Consider the following 21392-nt stretch of genomic DNA (forward strand, 5'->3'; position numbering starts at 1 on the left):
ACAAATGCCTTTTTTTCTCTGTTTCTTACTGACCAGATCAGTCACTCAATATAGTCTTCGTTCACAGTCGCTGCTGTCCTTGTCTGTTCCTCAAGGCTACAACTGAGAAACGGAAACATTTTTCCCATAATGCCCTTTCATCCTGGATCATGCTTCAAAATATTTTTATTTTTTTTTAAAGTTAGGGGAGTTGGTGTCCTTGCCTGTTTTTTAAGACTCTGATCGACAACACTGTTTGAGATAACTACAGTTGTTTCTAATCGTCTTTGGTGTGTATTTTGTATTTTTTCTGTAATGTTTTATGGACACGCTGCCATTTCGCTGTTTTGCCTTCTTGCCAGGACGCCCTCGTAAAAGAGGTTTTTAACCTCATAACGGGTTTTACCTGGTTAAATCAAAAAAAATAAATGGATCATCCTTGAGATCATTCTCTACAACTTGATTGGAGTCCACCTATGGTAAATTATATTGATTGAACATGATTTGGAAAGGCAAACATGTTGACAGTGCATGTCAGAGCAAAAACCAAGCCCCGAGGTCGAAGGAATTGTCCGTAGAGCTCCGAGACAGAATTGTGTCGAGGTACAGATCTGGGGAATGGTACCAAAACATTTCTGCAGCATTGAAGGTCCCCAAAAACACAGTGGCCTCCATCATTCTTAAATGGAAGAAGTTTTAAAGCCCCAAGACTTTTCCTAGAGCTGGCTGCATGGCCAAACTGAGCAATCTGGCGAGGAGGACATTGGTCAGGAAGGTGACCAAGAACCCGATGGTCACTGACAGAGTTCCTCTATGGAGATGCAAGAACCTTCCAGAAAGACCACCACTTCAGGAGCACTCCACCAATCAGGCCTTTATGATAGAGTGGCCAGATGGAAGCCATAATTTGCTTTGACTCGTGTTCCATAGGCCTACATGAGCACAAAGAAACTCAGCCAAGAATCAGGCAGCTCTTCACCCTAAAATGTCTCACTCACTCGTGTTCTGACTGCTCCCTCTACACAGGCATCCTGAGTGTGTACACAAGCTCCCATTTAGGCCTACAGAAATACATCGAACTGATGGGATACACAAAATACATTTCTTGCCAAATGACAAGTTTAATCACAAATGTAAAAATGGGCTGGTTGATTGAAGTAGAGAAAGATGTTCCAACAATGAGCTGCAGTTTTGGAATAATTACATCACCGTTTATTCAAAATCCTAACGTCGCTGAGCCTCACATTAAACGCCTGTCTTCCCTGTAGCTGTGTTGTGTTGCCAGCGTAGTGGTGCGCACACTAAACGATGCGGCACAAGACGGGGGTCACGCTACAATATTCTTCACTTGGTCATTATGATTCTCGATACCACGCGGTCTCACGAAAACAACGTGATTATTGGGCTTCCCCGAGCGGCGCAGCGATCTAAGGCACTGCATCTCAATGCTAGAGGCGTCACTACAGAACCTGGTTCGATTCCAGGCTGTATCACAAAAGGGCCGTGATTGGGAGTCCAATAGGGCGGCGCTCAATTGGCCCAGTGTCGTTAGGTTTTGGCCGTCATTGTAAATAAGAATTTGTTCTTAACTGACTTGCCTAGTTAAATAAAGGATTGTATTTAACGTATCTACAATGAGCTGTGGCTCAAAGCAGCCTCAAACGTTTTCATTAAGACATTCGCGCTAGCCATACAGAGTTGAAATATCTAGCCGACATTTTGAATTGAATAGCTTTGGTTAAGGACAAGTACAAAAGCTTACTAGTTGTAGTTATCGCTCCTGCTACTCTACACATTCTGGGTGATGCGAAACAACGGCATCAGCTCACTGGCTTCTACTCTGGCGAGCTGTTATTGGTCCCCGTTCCCCGTCGGTCCACGTCGGTTCCCGTTGGTCCCCGTTCTCAAAACGTGTCAAATCAAATCAAATGTATTTATATAGCCCTTCTTACATCAGCTGATATCTCAAAGTGCTGTACAGAAACCCAGCCTAAAACCCCAAACAGCAAGCAATGCAGGTGTAGAATGTGTAGATGTGTCGTTGCACATCTTACACTACAAGAGTACTGAAGATTGTGCCGATAAAATCAAACATGTTTGAACATTTTGGGATGTCTGGGACTGGAAAAAACAAAAAACAGAGAGATCCGTAGCCCTCATTTGAGTCACTGATCCACTCACATTAAACGAGCGTCGGTGACAGCCGAGCGCCCCGAGTAGGCAACGACACGGGACTGTCTCCGATGTCAAAAACGTGTCTGTCCGTGACAGCTAAATAAGCCTGGATTCGAACCAGGGTAGTAGTAGTAGTGACACTGAGATACAGTGCCTTAGACCGCTGCGCCACTCGGGAGCAAACATAACCTAAATGTTGATTGACTGACTTGGTCCCACATCCTCATCACTATAGTCATGGACCTACTGTATTAGGTTATAGAGTATCAGTTGGGACCCAGGCATGATGAACTCCCCACAGAAAAACATTCGAACACCATCATCGTAGTAGCACATACGGTATACATTTATTGGCAGACATATTGTATTTGCTGGACAGCATGAATTGCAAGTTGTCAAAAAAAAAAAAATTATAATAATAATAATATTACATTTCAAACCCTTAAAATTAGTAGATTTGTGTCTCGTATCCTGAAATAATCCTCATCCTAATTGATATATTTCTTAATTTCATTCTTTTACTTTTAGGTTGTGAATTGATAGATATTACTGCACTGTTAAGAGTTAGAAACACAAGCATTTCGCTACACCTGTAATAACATCTGCTAAACATTTGTATGTGACAAATAAAATGTGATTTGATTAATTAAGTGATGATTAATTAAGTGATTTCGTCTTTAGTACTCAAGCGTTGTAAGTTGGTCTCCTGCTGTGTAATAGGATGATAGGCTTCATCCCAAATGGCACCCAAGTAGTGCACTACTTTTTTTACCAGATTAATATGAACCCTGGTCAAAAGAAGTGCACTATACAGTGAATAAGTTGCTATTTGGGACGTAGCCTTGGTCTGTTTACAGTGCAATCTAGCTGCAGACAGAGGGCCAGGGCGGGTAGTTGGTAGTTTAGGGTCGGCAGCGCTGGATGAAGCGCGGGTAGAGACACACATCTCTGATGTGGTGTCTGTTCAGCAGCCAGGTTAGAAACCTCTCCAAGCCCAGCCCGTAGCCACCATGGGGACAGGTACCATACTTCCTCTGGAAGAGACAACAACGTTAAACATTAGTAACACAACTATACCATCCCAAACTACTCTCAACAGTTTGTGTGAAGGATGTGATCAGGACAACAGAAAAACAAGAATTTGACGAGTGGATAGGTCCGTTTCAATGATATAAGACATTATGAAACTGACTGCGTCGATGAACGTCCAAATCAGACTTGTCTCATTGTGTATTATTTCATCTGAGACGTATTGTGAAACGTTTTTTTTAAATCAAAAGTGGTGATTGTGAAACCAATGGAAACGGTAAACAGTTTTCCTTCAAATCACAGGAGAGGCGACACAATGCAAGCTTCGCTTTACCCAGGATGGTGGAGGTGGCAAATAAAACTCTCTCGAATTGGAGTAAACATTGTAGAGGTAAGATAACTAGCTAGCCAGGAATTAGACATGTTGTTGCTGCTGTGGATGACCTCAGCTGTCAGTATAGCCGTCTGTTGCCCCGTTACATTTCATTCCGCAGTACGTCATCTTCACGGAGTCTTGGCCCGCTACTGTAATTATTGTCATTATTTCACCACTACGGCCTATTTATTGCCTTTAACTCCCTTATCTCACCTCATTTGCTCACATTGTATATAGACTTATTTATCTACTGTATTATTGACTGTATGTTTGTTTTACTCCATGTGTAACTGTGTTGTTGTATGTGTCAAACTGCTTTGCTTTATCTTGGCCAGGTCGCAGTTGTAAATGAGAACTTGTTCTCAACTTGCCTACCTGGTTAAATAAAGGTGAAATAAAACGACTAAATACTTTACGAACAAGTGTAGTATTTGTAATGCAATATGGGGAGCACGTCTCTCGTCAGAGATCACATTTATTTTTGGGAGATAGCAAAATATGACCTTTTTCATTCAAGACAGGATAAGGTGATAAAACATTTGTTTAATTACTTCTTCCTCAACTTGTTTGTAACTTTATAGCAAGTCAAGCTAGCTCGACTTAATAATTATCATTCAAAAAAACCTATTACCATCACAATAAACTTAAACGGGAGGCAACAGTCATGTAATAGAAATTGGCTTGACAGCCAACATGTATGATTTAACATTACTATTAAAATAGTACTCACTTATATGAGTGGGTAATTGTTTACAAGTTGTTAGCTATCCCATGAAGCCATCACTGAAAACCAGGTATTTTCATCCTGTGTGGTTTGGTAACTTCCTGTTCTTTAAAGGACTACTGGGACTGAAGACGACGACTCCAATTTGTTGCATTACCGCCACCTACTAGACTGGAGTACAACTCCCTTACACTTTGCTTGATAGATAAAATGTAATAAATAAATACCCTACCATCTAACACTACACTCACTAATTTCAAAATTGTATAAAATCAAATTAATACTACCCTATTCCACTAATTAAATGTATTTATTCCTACCTCATATTATCCTGAAAGGATGAGATATCACCACTTAACACACCCTGTAACTCTGCTGTCAAGTCTCGCACACCCAAATACCTCTGCAGCTGCCACCACAACCTCCATTTTCTGCGACTTCCATTCCATCCCTGCTGTACAATTGATAACCATTGCTATAAATACTAAAAATCCAATCTTACTGAACCTTATATTACATTTTGCCCTATCCCTCTGTACTGGTATATCTCTACTGCTCTCACCACTCCACCCCCTTAACCCACCTTCCTCTACTTTCTTCACTGCCTCAGCATATGACAACTTCTGCTCTACTCTATCCCTGGAAACCTCAACCTGCCTCTCTCTCACACGGGACATTTCTGATCCTCAGCCCCATGGGCACCCTTACAATTAACACATTCTACTACTTTCCCCAGTACTACACATTCCTTTGTCTCGTGCCCTTCTGCACACTTCTGCACACCTTGGACCCTCCCTTCCTACACACTGCTGCCACATTCCCATAAGCTTGGCACCTGTAACATCGTAATGTATTCGGAACATACACTCGTACAGGATAACTTATATATCCTAGCTTCACTTTGTCAGGCAAAGACTCAACTTCAAAACTCAAAAGAACAGACAACGACTCTTCCGTTTCCTCATTCTCCCCACCCTGTCGGAGTCTCGCCACCCTGTCGGAGTCTCGCCACCCTGTCGGAGTCTCCCCACCCTGTCGGAGTCTCGCCACCCTGTCGGAGTCTCGCCACCCTGTCGGAGTCTCGCCACCCTGTCTGAGTCTCCCCACCCTGTCGGAGTCTCGCCACCCTGTCGGAGTCTCGCCACCCTGTCTGAGTCTCCCCACCCTGTCTGATTCTCGCCACCCTGTCGGAGTCTCCCCACCCTGTCGGAGTCTCCCCACCCTGTCGGAGTCTCGCCACCCTGTCGGAGTCTCGCCACCCTGTCGGAGTCTCGCCACCCTGTCGGAGTCTCCCCACCCTGTCTGAGTCTCCCACCCTGTCTGAGTCTCCCCACCCTGTCTGATTCTCGCCACCCTGTCGGAGTCTCGCCACCCTGTCGGAGTCTCCCCACCCTGTCTGAGTCTCCCCACCCTGTCTGATTCTCGCCACCCTGTCTGCGTCGCATCAAACGACGAGCATCACAATACACCGGGAATCTTTCCCCTCAGCTGGTAAACCTTTATATTTACTGCTAACCCAGTTATCACTCCTTTCATTGGTGCCCTTTTCTTGAGAGCGAAACAATTCACTTTTCTTGCCCCGATTTGTTTTACTGCCGAGAGCCTTCTCCCTCTGACCAGCGGAAACACAAACAATTATCACTAGACCATTTCTGGTTACCTTCACCAATTCCACAGCACCCAACTCTGTTTTTCCCCACCCACCGTGAAACCAGAAATGGATCAGCCAAAAGGTAAGACTTTACTCCTACTGTCACAGAATCATCTTTATCAAATCAAATGTATTTGTCACATACACATGGTTAGCAGGTGTTAATGCAAGTGTAGCGAAATGCTTGTATAAAAAAAAAAGCAAAATACTGCATAGTTTCCTAGGAACGCGAAGCGAGGCGTCCATCTTTGTCGGCGCCGGAAGCTTTATCCTGACCCTCGGTGCAAGCCTTCGGGCTCTGATAACTTCACCTCACCTACCACCTCTGATACTTCGCCCTCATTCACTTCCATTTCTCCTCCTCCTGTCTTCAGCTCCCTCTGCTTACACTTTCTACCATTCTTCTTTAACAAACCATCTCCCTTTATCCACCATTCTAATCTGACTCAAGCTCACCCTCTTCGTCCCTCGCTCTCCACTTTCATTCATTCCTCCTCCGTTTTGCCAAGTACACGTCTCCTCTTGATAATACTGCATTACTCCTAACAACCATCTCGTTCCCGCCTTCTCCAGGGACTCCATTTCCCCCTGAAGACGACGCAAAGTTTGAACAATTTCTTAGTATGCGGCGTCAGTCTTGCAACGAAGCCTTCGACCTCAAGGGGGCGTTGCATTTCCAGTCCGTTGTGGACGTCCCCATTGATATGAATGACACGTAAAGGAGTGCTTATGGGGGTAATGTGAACTAGGCTTTTACAGTTTTTGTTTACAAATTGTTTACACACTAAAATTGGAACTTGAAACATCAAAATCACCCGAAACCTGAAACTCATGTACCAAATCGCTAAACCAAGTCTGCAAAAATTGCAAGCACAATTCCTGCTTTACACTCAGTTTTCAACATTCAAAATTAAAATCTCTTTTGTCCCTTTGGAAAGCACCACCAATCACAATGTCAAGCTCTATACACCAATTGGCAACACCGACTCCTCACAGGTGTAAACACCAGTTGCTGAATTGTTCACTGAAAAATCAGAGCTTTAAGCACGATAAAAGGCCACAGATGAGCTCCTCTTGTTTTGGAGGAAAATAGAAGTCAATGGTGAAACAAGAGCTAGAGGTGAAGGAGGAAGAGGAGGACGAGGAAGGACAGTTGTCTCAGATGAGATCAGGGCCTCATTGGTTGACCATGTGCTCAACCATGGATTGAGTATGAGGGAGGCTGGGCAGAGAGTTCGCTACACGGTTACATCTATCATCCGTACATTCAGAAATGACAACCGGTACGTTACCTACCTACCATCTATCTACACTTTGCTCTTTATGTATGGGATACTGTAGTACGCTGCAGTCCGACATATCAGTAGGCCTATGTTACTCAGTGATTGTTGGCCAATGTCATTTCATATTGAAAGAAAATAGATTTTAGCTTACTGTAACCAATCATATCATATTGTGGATCTTCTTCAGAACTGATAAGACGGCCAGGCCATGGTGGAAGACACTGTCTGTTCACGCCAGAACAGGAGACAGCTATGGTGAACATGGTGGTGGCAAACAATACCATTAGACTACGACAAATCCAGAGCCACATAATTGCAGACAACACAATATTCAATAACATTCACCAGGTGGGCTCGTCTACATTGGACCGTGTATTACAGCGCAACCGAATCCGGATGAAATGGGTCTACAGAGGTGCCATTTGAGTGAAACTCAGAGAAGGTTAAAGAACAGCGCTGTGAATATGTGCAAGTAAGTACTATACTGTGAATTTACTATCATATCTACACTGTAACAATGTAATCCAGTGTATTGTGCCTCACCATATTGACTGCTTTAGGTCTACGTCACATATTGTCTTGTTGTCATGTTTCAGAGAGTCTTGGAGCTGGATGCCGCTGCAATTCAGCACGTTTATATTTACATTGATGAGGCTGGCTTCAACCTCGCCAAAAAGGGACGAGGGACGGAATATTATTGGTCACCGTGACATTGTGAATGTCCCTGGACAGCGTGGAGGGAATATCCCCATGTGTTCAGCCGTTAGCCAGCAAGGCTTCCTCCATCACCATGCCAACCTTGATCCCTACAACACCGCCCTTCTCATCACATTCCTGGACACACTACACGGCATCCTCATTCCAGCTGAGCAGATGGGTGGGACCAGAGCAGCCCAGGTATATTGTCATCAGGGACAACGTGAGTTTCCACCAGGCTGCTCTGGTCCCCAACTGGTTCATCGACCACCCACAAGTTATCGTTCTATACCTCCCACCATATTCCCCATTCCTAAACCCAATTTGAGTTTTTTTCGGCATGGCGACGGAAGGTATGTGACCGCCATCCCCTCACACGCACGCCTCTTCTCCAGGCAATGGAGGATGGATGTGGTGAAGTTGATGTGGGGGCTTTCGGCGGCTGGATCCGTCACTCCAGAAGATTCTTTCCCCGCTGTTTAGCCAGAGAGAACATCACTTGTGACGTAGATGAGGTGCTGTGGTCAGAACAAAGCAGGATGCAGCCTAATGTATTTTTTTTCTTCTTACATTTCGCACATGTTTTTGTCTTTTCATGTTTAGATGTTTGGAAAGTATGAGTCGCTTTAATTTTTTTAAATTTTTGTACAGAAAACCTTTTATCTTACTGAATGTTTTTTCTGGTTTCTCCTGTTGGGTACGGAAAGTGTTACATACAAGTGTTCAAAAATACTGCATTTTGGAAATAAATGACAATGTTTTTGTTAATGTATTGCATTTGTGTGTGTTTATGTATATTTGAGTAGGTATACATTACTGTAACAATATTTTACAACCAGCTACAGTGTAATACTGAAAATGCAAAAGGCATAAACCTACTGATGGGATGTTCATAGTAGTGTTGAGCACATCAGTGTGTTGGTTGGTAGACAGATCTATTCATATGACGTGTGTCAATTTGATGCAAAAAAATAAATAATAATAAAACATTTTGGAAAGAGATGAAACAGTTTTGAATGCAGTGTTTGCTTTTGCTAGAGATTTGTAGATGTTTGTGGTTTTGCGTTTAGAGTTTTAGGAAAATGGCCCAAAGATTCAGCAAACATGTGTAAACGATTGTGGAAACGTTAACCTAGTTTTCTAGCATGCTACCGTTAGCAAGCTATCCTTGCAGCTAAGTTAGCTAAACGGCTAACCACCACCCGATGGTAGCAAGGAGCCAGGGTTCCGGTCTGGAAGCATGCTTTTGACTACAGTATTGCTTCTGTACTGCAGTTTAACTGAATCATCGCTGAGAAAGACAATTCCTATCATATTTGTGCACAAAACATCCATTGTATTATTAAAATTGTTGCTGAGGCTGATTTATTTATTTTTATTCCCATCACTCACAGCCGAAGATATTCACATCATATTCCTGGAACAATGAGCCAGACGTTTCCCCCAGATGTATAAATCTGAAATATCCGGATGGCATTTCCATTCACCACTAAATATGGTGATGAGAGGAAGCACAGTGGGAGACGATGGATTTTGGCCAACATTTTGCAAATATTCGATCTCTAAGATTCTGTTCACAAAACTAGAATCTGTCCCTTTGCCACAGTACATTTTTTTGTTGTAAATTAGCATTACATTAATCTAAAAGCCAGAGACTTAAGTCTAACTGTGCAAGTCTACACAATAGGTACAGCTAGACATGGAACTCATCAACATTTAGACAACTTTTTAAAGTCTGAGAACATCTGACAAACTCACTTCAGTCTCCGTATCTGAGAATAACAACTGTGTTGGGCCTATTGCAATGTCAGTGATATGATGAACTAAGTTGCCGCAAAGCAGAATTTGCAGAAATGTTTAATTTGTCGCTATACAGATTTGGTAAAGCATCATCTTGACACAAAGATTATTTACTCTCCATCACTGACGCCCAAAAGGTCACAAGGTACAGGGGAGCTGGATGGGTACAATTCCTGTGTGTCAGACAAGATGGACTTGCTTCATTCCTTTCCATACATAAAGAAGCTGTCCCTCAAACTGAACACAAGCCTACCTGGCTTTTGTGAGCGTCGTCTTCGGCTGTTTTGGACTGCTCTTCACGACACAGTGAGCCAGAGTTATATTCAATCAAATTCAGATGTTGATTTAAAACCTGTTTCATAACCCTTTATCATGGTTGGTGTCTTGATGGATTTGTCCAAAATCATGTGACAAAAAAACAATACTTGTGTATATTGTTGTTATATATTAAGCATTAAAATCAGTTAAATTAGATTACAGTGCTTCGTTCAAGTTAACAACGCTTAATATTTTACCGCGAACACTGCAGCTACTCTTTTAAGCCCACCCACTTGGAAGCCAGGCCCAGCCAATCAGAATTAGTTTTTCCCAACCAAAGGGCTTTATTACAGACATACTCTTCCCCATCTCTGACGATCCCGCAGGTGAAGGTCCTGGGCTGGCGTGGTTATACGTGGTCTGCAGTTGTGAGGCCGGTTGGACGTACTGCCAAATTCACTAAAACAACCTTGGAGGCGGCTTATGGTAGAGAAATTAATATAACATTTTCTGGTAACAGCTCTGGTGGATAATCTTGCAGTTAGCATGCCAACTGCACGCTCCCTCAAAACGTTAAGACCTCTGACATTGTGTTGTGTGACATTTTTTGGTCCCCAGCACAAGGTGCACCTGTGTACTGATCATGTTTAATTAGCTTATTGATATGCCACACCAGTCAGGTGGATGGATTATCTTGACAAAGAATAAAATGTTCACTAACAATTTTCTTTTGAGAAATAAGCTTTATGGAAAGCTTGGAAAATTTTTAAATTTCTGGGATTTTCTTTTTTCAGCAATGAAACCAACACTTTACATGTTGCGTTTATATTTGTGTTCAGTTTATAATGACATAAGACATTTAGTAGAAAGAAAACATCTACCCTACCATGAAAAAAAAAAAAAAAAGTATTTTATAATTCTTCAAAGTAGCCACCCTTTGCCTTGATGACAGCTTTGCACACTTGGCATTCTCTCAACCAGCTTCATGAGGAATGCTTTTCCAACAGTCTTGAAGGGGTTCCCACATATGTTGAGCACTTGTTGGCTGCTTTTCCTTCACTCTGTGGTCCAACTCATCCCAAACCATCTCAATTGGGTTGAGGTCAGGTGACTGTGGAGGCCAGGTCATCTGATGCAGCACTCCATCACTCTCCTCCTTGGTCAAATAGCCATTGCTCGTGTTTCTTGGCCCAAGCAAGTCTCTTCTTCTTATTGGTGTCCTTTAGTTCTGGTTTCTTTGCAGCAAATCGACCATGAAGGGCTGATTTACACAGTCTCCTCTGAACAGTTGGATGTTGAGATGTGTCTGTTACGTGAACTGTGTGAAGCATTTATTTGGGCTGCAATTTCTGAGGCTGTTAACTCTAATGAACTTATCCTCTGCAGCAGAGGTAACTCTGGGTCTTTCATTCCTGTGGCGACCTCATGAGAGCCAGTTTCATCATAGCGCTTGATGGTTTTTGCGACTGCACTTAAAGTTGTTAAGTGAAATACATTCTAGGTGACTACCTCATGAAGCTGGTTGAGAGAATGCCAAGAGTGTGCAAAGCTGTCATCAATGTAAAGGGTGGCAACGTTGAAGAACCTAAAATATATTTTGATTTCTTTATTCTACAATGTAGAAAATAATAAAAAATAAAGAAAACCCTTCAATGAGTAGGTGTGACTTTTGACTAGCACTGTATATTTGGGGAGATTCTCCCATTCTTCTCTGCAGATCCTCTCAAGCTCTGTCAGGTTGGATGGGGAGCTTTGCTGCAGAGCTATTTTCAGGTCTCTCCAGAGATGTTTGATCGGGTTCAAGTCCGGGCTCTGGCTGGGCCACTCAAGGAGATTCAGAGACTTGTCCCAAATCCACTCCTGCGTTTTCTTGGCTGTGGGCTTAGGGTCGTTGTCCTGTTGGAAGGTGAACCTTCACCCCAGTCTGAGGTCCAGAGCACTCTGGAGCAGGTTTTCATCAAGGATCGCTCAGTACTTTGCTCCGTTCATCTTTCCCTCGATCCTGACTAGTCTCCCTGTCCCTGCCGCTGAAAAACATCCCCAAAGCATGATGCTGCCACCTCCATGCTTCACCGTAGGGATGTTATTGGCCAGGTGATGAGCGGTGCCTGGTTTCCTCCAGAGATGACTCTCGGCATTCAGGCCAGAGAGTTCAATGTTGTTTTCATCAGACCAGAGAATCGTGTTTCTCATGGTCAGAGTCCTTTAGGTGCCTTTTGGCAAACTCCAAGCGGGCTGTCATATGCCTTTTACTGAAGATTGGCTTCCGTCTGGCCACTCTACCATAAAGGCCTGATTGATGGGGTGCTGCAGAGATGGTTGTCCTTCTGGAAGGTTCTCCCATCTCCACAGAGAAACTCTAGAGCTCTGTCAGAGTGACCATCAGGTTCTTGGTAACCTCCCTGACCAAGGCCCTTCTCCCCCGATTGCTCAGTTTGGCCGGGCGGCCAGCTCTAGGTAGAGTCTTGGTGGTTCCAGACTTCTTCCATTTAAGAATAATGGAGGCCACTGTGTTCTTGGGGACCTTCAATGCTGCAGACATTTTACGGTACACTTACCCAGATCTGTACCTCGACACAATCTTGTCTCAGCGCTCTACGAACAATTCCTTCGACCTCATGGCTTGGTTTTTGCTCTGACATGCACTGTCAACTGTGGGACCTTATATAGACAGGTGTGTGCCTTTCCAAATAATATCCAATCAATTTAATTTACCACAGGTGGACTCCAAGTTGTAGAAACATCTCAAGGATGATCAAAGGAAACAGGATGCACCGGAGCTCAATTTAGATTCTCATAGCAAAGGGTCTGAATACTTATGTAAATAAGGTATTTCTGTTTTTAATTGGAATACATTTACAAAAATTTCTAAAAACCTGTTTTCGCTTTGTCATTACGGGTTAATGTGTGTAGATTGTTTTTTAAGAATCCATTTTAGAATAAGGCTGTAACGTAACAACATTTGAAAAAAAAAAATAAACATTTAAAAAGTGTTGTGAATACTTCCCGAACGCTGTAAAGGAGTTATGGGCCAATTTACACACACACACACACACACACACACACCACACACACACACACACACACACACACACACACACACACACACACACACACACACACACACACACACACACACACACACACACACACACACACACACACACACACACACACACACACACACACACACACACACAGTAACTCCAAGTCAATCACACTTCTGTGAAATCAAACTGTCCACTTAGGAAGCAACATTGATTGACAAATTTGACATGCTGTTGTGCAAATGGAATAGACAACTGGTGGAAATTATAGGCAATTAGCAAGACACGCCCAATAAAGGAGTGGTTCTGCAGGTGGTGACCACAGACCAGTTCTCAGTTCCTATGCTTCCTGGCTGATGTTTTGGTCACTTTTGAATGCTGGCGGTGCTTTCACTCTAGTGGTAGCATGAGACGGAGTCTACAACCCACACAAGTGGCTCAGGTAGTGCAGCTCATCCAGGATGGCACATCAATGCGAGCTGTGGCAAGAAGGTTTGCTGTGTCTGTCAGCGTAGTGTCCAGAGCATGGAGGCGCTACCAGGAGACAGGCCAGTACATCAGGAGACGTGGAGGAGGCCGTAGGAGGGCAACAACCCGGCAGCAGGACCGCTACCTCCGCCTTTGTGCAAGGAGGAGCAGGAGGAGCACTGCCAGAGCCCTGAAAAATGACCTCCAGCAGGCCACAAATGTGCATGTGTCTGCTCAAACGGTCAGAAACAGACTCCATGAGGGTGGTATGAGGGCCCGACGTCCACAGGTGGGGGTTGTGCTTACAGCCCAACACCGTGCAGGACGTTTGGCATTTGCCAGAGAACACCAAGATTGGCAAATTCGCCACTGGCGCCCTGTGCTCTTCACAGATGAAAGCAGGTTCACACTGAGCACGTGACAGACGTGACAGTCTGGAGACGCCGTGGAGAACGTTCTGCTGCCTGCAACATCCTCCAGCATGACCGGTTTGGCGGTGGGTCAGTCATGGTGTGGGGTGGCATTTATTTGGGGGGCTGCGCAGCCCTCCAGGTGCTCGCCAGAGGTAGCCTGACTGCCATTAGGTACCGAGATGAGATCCTCAGACCCCTTGTGAGACCATATGCTGGTGCGGTTGTCCCTGGGTTCCTCCTAATGCAAGACAATGCTAGACCTCATGTGGCTGGAGTGTGTCAGCAGTTCCTGCAAGAGGAAGGCATTGATGCTATGGACTGGCCCGCCCGTTCCCCAGACCTGAATCCAATTGAGCACATCTGGGACATCATGTCTCGCTCCATCCACCAACGCCACGTTGCACCACAGACTGTCCAGGAGTTGGCGGATGCTTTAGTCCAGGTCTGGGAGGAGATCCCTCAGGAGACTATCCGCCACCTCATCAGGAGCATGCCCAGGCGTTGTAGGGAGGTCATACAGGCACGTGGAGGCCACAGAACACACTACTGAGCCTCATTTTGACTTGTTTTAAGGACATTACATCAAAGTTGGATCAGCCTTAGTGTGGTTTTACACTTTAATTTTGAGTGCGACTCCAAATCCAGAACTCCATGGGTTGATAAATTGGATTTCCATTGATTATTTTTGTGTGATTTTGTTGTCAGCACATTCAACTATGTAAAGAAAAAAGTATTTAATAAGATTATTTCATTCATTCAGATCTAGGATGTGTTGTTTAAGTGTTCCCTTTATTTTTTTGAGCAGTGTATAAAATGCGTGCGTGCGTATATATATATATATATATATATATATATATATATATATATATATATATATATATATTCGCCTGTAACTCCACCTTTACAGTATATATTCACTCCTATTCCTCTAATCATTAGAGGAATAGGAGTGAATATATACTGTAAAGGTGGAGAAAAATGAGAGTCTAATGTAATCCCACATATGTAATCCCCCCCCCTTCTCTTGTTCCGGAGGGTTTGCTTTATGGATTTTGATTTCCATGATGTTCTGTTCTTGCCTCTAGAACTAATTTGACATCAAATCTTTTTAGGTATGTCCAATATGCCCTGGCACTCCACATTTGGCCTTGTATGGGTGAGTGAGTGAATGAAGGAATGAGTGAATGAATGAGGAAAATAGCGTTTATGGGTGATTTTTGTTTGTAATTGTATTCTTATAATTCATCAATACATAACGGCATTCAATGTTTAATTTATTTTCAAATATTATAGTATCGACAAATCCTGTACATTAATTTACTCTTCCTTTTTAAATGTATTGCATGAAAATGATGGTGTAACAATGTTCAGGAAACCTTAACGAAATTAGCTATAAATTGTCAATGTTTTTAATTGAAATTTAAAATAACTAAAATTACATTAAAAAAAAAATCGGAGTACCTTTTATAATGAGCTACTTTCAGTACTCTTTCCACCCTATACCGGGGGTAGGGTAGATGTGCATACCTGGTCAGTGTACCAGTATTAGAGGGTAGGGTAGATGTACATACCTGGTCAGTGTACCAGTATTAGAGGGTAGGGTAGATGTGCATACCTGGTCAGTGTACCAGTATTAGAGGGTAGGGTAGATGTGCATACCTGGTCAGTGTACCAGTATTTAGAGGGTTGGGTAGATGTGCATACCTGGTCAGTGTACCAGTATTTAAAGGGTAGGGTAAATGTGCATACCTGGTCAGTGTACCAGTATTAGAGGGTTGGGTAGATGTGCATACCTGGTCAGTGTACCAGTATTAGAGGGTAGGGTAGATGTGCATACCTGGTCAGTGTACCAGTATTAGAGGGTAGATGTGCATACCTGGTCAGTGTACCAGTATTTAGAGGGTTGGGTAGATGTGCATACCTGGTCAGTGTACCAGTATTAGAGGGTTGGGTAGATGTGCATACCTGGTCAGTGTACCAGTATTTAGAGGGTAGGGTAGATGTGCATACCTGGTCAGTGTACCAGTATTAGAGGGTAGGGTAGATGTACGTACCTGGTCACTGTACCAGTATTTAGAGGGTAGGGTAGATGTGCATACCTGGTCAGTGTACCAGTAGTAAGGGGCTGGGTCAATGCCTTCCCTCTTGTATCCCTCCAGCAGTTCCTCAGCATCCCAGATCCTCATAGACCCTCCTACTATCTCTCCAACATTAGGCATCAGCACATCCACCTGGGGAGAGGAGCAGCAGGGACAACAATGAGTTATTTCACTGGAGAGAGGAGCAGCAAGGACAACAATGAGTTATTTCACTGGAGAGAGGAGCAGCAAGGACAACAATGAGTTATTTCACTGGAGAGAGGAGCAGCAAGGACAACAATGAGTTATTTCACTGGAGAGAGGAGCAGCAAGGACAACAATGAGTTATTTCACTGGAGAGAGGAGCAGCAAGGACAACAATGAGTTATTTCACTGGAGAGAGGAGCAGCAAGGACAACAATGAGTTATTTCACTGGAGAGAGGAGCAGCAAGGACAACAATGAGTTATTTCACTGGAGAGAGGAGCAGCAGGGACAACAATAACAGTTATTTCACTGGAGAGAGGAGCAGCAGAGACAAAAATGAGTTTTTTCACTGGAGAGAGGAGCAGCAAGGACAACAATAACGATTAGTTATGTCACTGGGGAGGAAGAATAATCCTATAATAGAGGTTTTCGGGTGTAGTTTTTTTAGGGCCCATATTCAAAAAGTATTTCAGAGAAGCAGTGCTGATGTCTGTCCATATAATCTTATTCATTACAAGAGTGACTGCGGATCGGACTTTTCTGGACCCCTCTTCCCGACAGCTAAAGGTCCCGAAGCTTCTGCACATGTGCGGGATTCTGTACTACTCGTAGAGAGACAGGCAACACTGGTGAATGGTACTCGTTTAATAAAAAGTTAGATCAAAGCTGAATCAATCTATTCAAGATCTGATAATGATAGTCTTCTACATAAAATAATGAAATATACAGTAATAGCATAGTATAATGTTACTGTAGGACAAACACCTGCTCATGTTTTTATGAGATTTTAAGATAATATGGAACGGTGAGATATTTCCTCATTTGATTGAAACTAAAACATAGCTATAACCCTCTAGAGTCTAAACATCTAAAGGAAGTTCTGAAGTGTCTGTCCAATATCTGAGAGATATAAGAAAAATCATGAAATATACATAATCTCTCTCTCTCTCTCTCTCTCTCTCATATATATATATATATCTCTCTATCTATGTATGTATCTTGTTGGGGGGGGTGGTATTTATCCCTTATTTTAGGCACTAAACTCTCTCCATATACAGTGCATTCAGAAAGTACTCAGACCCCTTGACCTTTTCCCAAAAGAATTACTTTACAGCCTTATTGTAATGGATTAAATTGTTCCCCCCCCCCCCCCTCCTCAATCTACACACAATACCCCATAATGACAAAGCAAAAACAGGTTTTTAGAAATATTTGCAGATTAGGGATGGTGCTTCAACAGAGATGGTGCCAGGTTTCCTCCAGATGTGACGCTTGGCATTTTGGCCAAAGAGTTCAATCTAAGTTTCATCTCAGGTGCCTTTTTGGCAAACTCTAAGTGGGCTGTCATGTTCCTTTTACTGAGAAGTGGCTTCTGTCTGGTCACTCTACCATAAAAGCCTGATTGGTGGAGTGCTGCAGAGAAGGTTGTCCTTCTGGAAGATTCTCCCATCTCCACAGAGGAACTCTGGAGCTCCGTCAGAGTGACCATCGGGTTCTTGGTCACCTCCCTGACCAAGGTTCTTCTTCCCCGATTGCTCAGTTTGGCCGGGCGGCCAGCTCTAGGAAGAGTCTTGGTGGTTCCAAACTTCTTCCACTGTGTTCTTGAGGACCTTCAATGCTGCAGAAATGTTTTGGTACACTTACCCAGATCTGTGCCTCGACACAATCCTGTCTCGGAGCTCTACGGACAATTCCTTCGACCTCATGGCTTGGTTTTTGCTCTGACATGCACTGTCAATTCTAGGACCTTATATAGACAGCCTTTCCAAATCATGTCCAATCAATTGAATTTACCACAGGTGGAATCCAATCAAGTTGTAGAAACATCTCAAGAATGATCAATGGAAACAGGATGCATCTCAAATCAAATGTTATTAGTCAAATGCGCCGAATAGAACACACCTTACAGTGAAATGCTTACTTACAAGCCCTTAACCAACAATGCAGTGAAAAAAAAATATGGATCTGAATAAGAAATAAAAGTAACAAGTAATTAAAGAGCAGCAGTAAAATAACAATAGCGAGACTATATACAGGGGGCTACCGGTACAGAGTTATTAAAGTGACTATGCATAGATGACAACGGAGAGTAGCAGCGGTGTAAAAAGGGGGGGCAAATAGTCTGGGTAGACATTTGATTAGGTGTTCAGGAGTCTTATGACTTGGGGGTAGAAGCTGTTTAGAAGCCTCTTGGACCTAGACATGGTGCTCTGGTACCGCTTGCCGTGCGGTAGCAGAGAGAACAGTCTAGGACTAGGGTGGCTGGAGTCTTTGACAATTTTTAGGGCCTTCCTCTGACACCACCTGGTGTAGAGGTCCTGGATGACAGGAAGCTTGGCCCCAGTGATGTACTGGGCCGTATGCACTACCCTCTGTAGTGCCTTGCGGTCGGAGGCCGAGCAGTTGCCGTACCAGGCAGTGATGCAACCAGTCAGGATGCTCTCGATGATGCAGCTGTAGAACCTTTTGAGGATCTAAGGACCCATGCCAAATCTTTTCAGTCTCCTGGGGGAATAGGTTTTGTTGTGCCCTCTTCACGACTGTCTTGGTGTGCCTGGACCATGTTAGTTTGTTGGTAATGTGGACACCAAGGAACTTGAAGCTCTCAACCTGCTCCACTGCAGCCCCGCCAATGAGAATGGGGAGTGCTCGGTCCTCCTTTTCCTGTAGTCCGCAATCATCTCCTTTGTCTTGATCACATTGAGAGAGAGGTTGTCCTGGCACCACACGGCCAGGTCTCTGACCTTCTCCTTATAGGCTGTCTCGTTGTTGTCTGTGATCAGGCCTACCACTGTTGTGTCATCGGCAAACTTAATGATGGTGTTGGAGTCGTGCTTGGCCACTCAGTCATGAGTGAACAGGGAGTACAGGAGGGTACTGAGCACGCACCCCTCAGGGGCCCCTGTGTTGAGGATCAGCGTGGCAGATGTGTTGTTACCTACCCTTACCACCTGGGGGCGGCCCATCAGGAAGTTCAGGATCCAGTTGCAGAGGGAGGCGTTTAGTCCCAGGTTCCTTATCTTAGTGATGAGCTTTGAGGGTACTATGGTGTTGAACGCTGAGCTGTAGTCAATGAATAGCATTCTCACGTAGGTGTTCCTTTTGGTCAGGTGGGAAAGGGCAGTGTGGAGTGCAATAGAGATTGAATTATCTGTGAATCTGTTGGGGCGGTATGCAAATTTGAGCGGGTCTAGGGTTTCTGGGATAATGGTGTTGATGTGAGCCATGACCAACCTTTTGAAGCACTTCATGGCTACAGATGTGAGTGCTACGGGTCGGTAGTCATTTAGGCAGGTTACCTTAGTGTTCTTGGGCACAGGCACAATACTGGTCTGCTTAAAACATGTTGTTATTACAGACTCGGACAGGGAGAGGTTGTAAGTGTCAGTGAAGACACTTGCCAGATGGTCAGCGCATGCTCGCAGTACACGTCCTGGTAATCCGTCTGGCCCTGCGGCCTTTTGAATGTTGACCTGTTTAAAGGTCTTACTAACATGGGCTGCAGAGAGCGTGATCACACAGTCTTCCAAAACAGCTGGTGATCTCATGCATGTTTCAGTGTTATTTGCCTCAAAGCGAGCGTAGAAGTTGTTTAGCTCGTCTGGTAAGCTTGTGTCACTGGGCAGCTCTCGGCTGTGCTTCCCTTTGTAGTCTGTAATGATTTGCAAGCCCTGCCACATCCGACAAGCGTCAGAGACGGTGTAGTACGATTCGATCTTAGTCCTGTATTGATGCTTTGCCTGTTTGATGGCTCGTCGGAGGGCATAGCGGAAATTCTTATAAGCGCCCGGGTTAGAGTCCCACAGCCTTCAGCTCAGTGCAGATCCTGATTCTTGCTTGTAAACAGGAATCAGGAGGATAGAATTATGGTCAGATTTACCAAATGGAAGGTCGAGGGAGAGCTTTGTATGCGACTGTGTGTGGAGTAAAGGTGGTCCAGAGTTTTTTTTCCCTCTGGTTGCACATTTAACATGCTGATAGAAATTTGGTAAAACGGATTTAAGTTTCCCTGCATTAAAGTCCCCGGCTACAAGGAGTGCCGCCTCTGGGTGAGTGTTTTCTTGTTTGCTTATGGCAGAATACAGCTCATTCAATGCTGTCTTAATGCCAGCCTCTGACTGTGGTGTTATGTAAACAGATACGAAAAATACAGATAAACTCTAGGTAGGTACTGTTTGTCTACAGTTTATCATGAGATACTCTACCTCAGGCGAGCAATAGCTCGAGACTACCTTAGATATCGTGCACCAGCTGTTATTTACAAAAATACATAGTCCGCCACCCCTGGTCTTACCAGACACCACTGTTCTATCCTGCCAGTGCAGCGTATAACCAGCCAGCTGTATGTTGGTAGTGTCGTAGTTCAACCACGTCGCCGTGAAGCTTAAGATATTACAGTTTTGAACGTCCCGTTGGTAGTTTAACCTTCCGCGTAGGTCATCTATTTTATTGTCCAAAGATTGCATGTTTGCTAGCAGAATGGAAGGAAGTAGGAGTTTATTCGATCGCTTACGAATTCCCAGAAGGCAGCCCGCCCTCTGGCCCTTTTTTCTTCGCCTCCTCTTCACGCAGATCACGGGGATCTGGGCCTGTTCCCGAGAAAGCAGTATATCGTTGGCATCGGGCTCGTCAGACTCGTTAAAGGAAAAAAAGGATTCTGCCAGTCCGTGGTGAGTAATCGCAGTCCTGATGTCCAGAGATCAATTTCGAGTCTCATAGCAAAAGGGGCTGAATACTTACGTAAATAAGGTATTTCTGCTTAGAATTTTGTATAAAAATTTACATAAAAAAACTGTTTGTGCTTTGTCATTATGGGGTACTGTGTGTGTGTGTGTAGACTGATGAACAAAAATGTTTTTATCCATTTTAGAATAAGGCTGTAATGTAACAACATTTGAAAAAAAAGTCAAGGAATCTGAATACTTTCCGAATGCGCTGTATACTTCCTCTCATTTTAAAACTGGTACCCGGCTACCTTCAGACTAGTCTTGTAAGGCTTGTGGGGGTCGTAGAGCCAAACGGAGTACACCATTGTGTTTAAGAGAGTCATCTTTCGTAAGGGGGGGAGGGGTCATAATAGTTTGTAGACCAAACCGTTCGGATGCTACATAAGTTTTAGTGAGAAGACCCGATTTTCAGGATGACAAACACCGCTCTAGCTTGGGGACCGAGTTTAGGAGACGCATCTCCGGGGCCGCGGACATCGACT

The 21392-nt window shown here is 44.0% G+C and overlaps 1 protein-coding gene across 1 annotated transcript in view; it reads right to left on the bottom strand.

Moving 5' to 3' along the window:
• Window positions 1–2476: 2476 nt before the first annotated feature.
• LOC106568532 (asparagine--tRNA ligase, cytoplasmic) overlaps window positions 2477–21392 on the bottom strand; it is a 36778-nt gene continuing 17862 nt past the window's right edge. The window contains exons 14-15 of the mRNA XM_014138958.3: window positions 15999–16130; window positions 2477–3188 (exon numbers count right to left, since the gene is read on the bottom strand). Coding sequence (XP_013994433.1) covers window positions 3057–3188; window positions 15999–16130 — 264 coding nt within the window. The 3' untranslated portion in view covers window positions 2477–3056. The remainder of the gene's footprint in view (window positions 3189–15998; window positions 16131–21392) is intronic.

Source organism: Salmo salar, chromosome 13 (genome assembly GCF_965601325.2).
Source record: "Salmo salar chromosome 13, fSalSal1, whole genome shotgun sequence".
Taxonomy (NCBI): Eukaryota; Metazoa; Chordata; class Actinopteri; order Salmoniformes; family Salmonidae; genus Salmo; species Salmo salar.